This window comes from Propithecus coquereli, unplaced genomic scaffold (genome assembly GCF_000956105.1).
Source record: "Propithecus coquereli isolate 6110/MARCELLA unplaced genomic scaffold, Pcoq_1.0 Scaffold81, whole genome shotgun sequence".
Lineage (NCBI taxonomy): Eukaryota > Metazoa > Chordata > Mammalia > Primates > Indriidae > Propithecus > Propithecus coquereli.
Genome location: NW_012154285.1, coordinates 3304987 through 3306894, shown reverse-complemented (window position 1 = coordinate 3306894; position 1908 = coordinate 3304987). Strand labels below are relative to the sequence as shown.

Genomic DNA, 1908 nt, shown 5'->3' with positions numbered 1-1908 from the left:
CAGCATTTGGGGAGGCCAAGACAAGAGGATTGCTTGAGGCCAGGAGTTTGAGACCAGTCTGGGCAATATAGTGAGACCCTATTTCTACACAAAATAATTTTGAAATTAGCCAGGCATGGTGGTGTGCGTCTGTAGTCCCAGCTACTTGTGAGGCTGAGGCGGGAGGATTGCTTGAGCCCAGGAATTGGAGGTTGCAGTGAGCTATGATCATACTGCTGCTCTCTAGGCTGGGTGACAGAGTGAGACGCTGTCTCTAAAGGAAAAAAAAAGTTGTGCTTCAAAGGACACCATCAAGCAAGTAAAAAAGACAACTGGGAAAAATATTTGCAAATCGTATCTGGTAAAGAGACTTGTATTCAGATTATATAAAGAACTCTTCAAACTCACCAATAAGACAAATAACTCACTTAAAAATGAGCAAAGCTTTTGAGTAGGTATTTCTCAAAGAAGATCTACAAATGGCCAATGAGCACATGAAAAGATGTTCAATATCATAGGGGCTAGGGAACTGCAAATCAAAACAATGGTGAGATCCCACTTCACTGCCCTGGGGGGTAGCTAGTGTTGGTGAGCAGATAGAGACACCGGATCCCTCCTTCACTGCCGCTGGGGACGTAAAATGGCATAGCCACTTTGGAAGACAGTCTAGAACTTTCTTAAAAAGTTAGAGTTACCATGTGACCCAGCAGTTCCACTCCTAAGTATATATATACTCAAGAGAAATGCAAACATATGTCCACACAAAAATTTGGACTTGAATATTCATAGCTTCATTATTCATAATAGCTCAAAAGTGGAAACAAACCAAATGTCCATTCACTGATGAATAGATAAACAAATTGTGGCATATCTGTACAATGGAATATTTGTTATAAAAAGAAATGAGGTACTGATATACACTATAGCATAGATAAACTTTAAAAACATTCTTAATGAAAGAAGCCATTAGAGCAGATGACTTTGTAAGGAAAAGAAAAAAGAAAAAAAGAAGCCAGTTCCCAAAAGGCCACATTTTGTATGATTCCCTTCACATGAAATGCCCAGAGTAGGCAAGTCCATGGAGACAGAAAGCAGAGTGAGGGCTGCCAGGGGCTGGGGGAGAGGGCGTGGAGAGCGATTGAGAATGGGTGTGGGGTTTCTTTGTGGGATGATGAGAATGTACTGGAATTAGATAGTGGTGATGGTTGCACAACTCCGAATCTACTAAAAACCACTGGATTGTACACCTTAAAGTGGTGAATTTCATGGCATATTGTATCTCAAAGACATTACTCAAAGAGCATAATGAAAATTAATAAATACAGCAACAATAAGATTGTGTCAATAGCAAACAGGAAAAAGGGCAAACACTCCTACACCACCATTTTCAAAAAGTGAAAGGTATCGGTTAAGAGGGAAAAATAAGAGATTTTGAAAAATCTCGAGAAGTAACTGGAAGTTTCTGGTCCTCATTTACCCTGGGAAAATGCTCCCTTTTAATTTGCAATGTCCTATCCTCCTCTCCTTTTGCAGACCTGAATAATTACTGTTGAGAATTCCATCCTTCTGGAAAAACGAAGTAAGTGCTAGTTTGGCAGAGAGCCCTCTGTGTGTCTTGCAGGCTTGTGACATCACAGGAGGCCTGTACTTGAAGGTGCCTCAGATGCCCTCACTTCTGCAGTATTTGCTGGTAAGGAAACAGCAGCAGTGACCCTAATGCCTTGACTGAAATGTGGCCTCTGTGTCCTGGGGAACGGATGGGAGCAGATGGCTGGTGCTAGTAATCTGGGGGGAAAGGAGTAAGTGGGTGGCCTTGGAGTTTCAAAGCTGAGGAGGGCGGGCGTCCGGTCATTTTTTCCCTTATTTTAAATAGAAGTCCCTTGTTTTTTTTTTTTTTTTGGAGTAAGATTTTTCTAATGTCATTCAACA

At 41.4% G+C, this 1908-nt stretch overlaps 1 protein-coding gene across 1 annotated transcript in view; it reads left to right on the top strand.

The window, feature by feature from the left end:
- The window catches only part of GTF2H3 (general transcription factor IIH, polypeptide 3, 34kDa), a 17082-nt gene extending 15392 nt beyond the window's left edge, over positions 1–1690 (top strand). Inside the window, exon 10 of the mRNA XM_012663404.1 lies at positions 1560–1690. Within this exon, the coding sequence (XP_012518858.1) occupies positions 1560–1690 (131 nt within the window). The remainder of the gene's footprint in view (positions 1–1559) is intronic.
- The last annotated feature ends 218 nt before the right edge of the window (positions 1691–1908 follow it).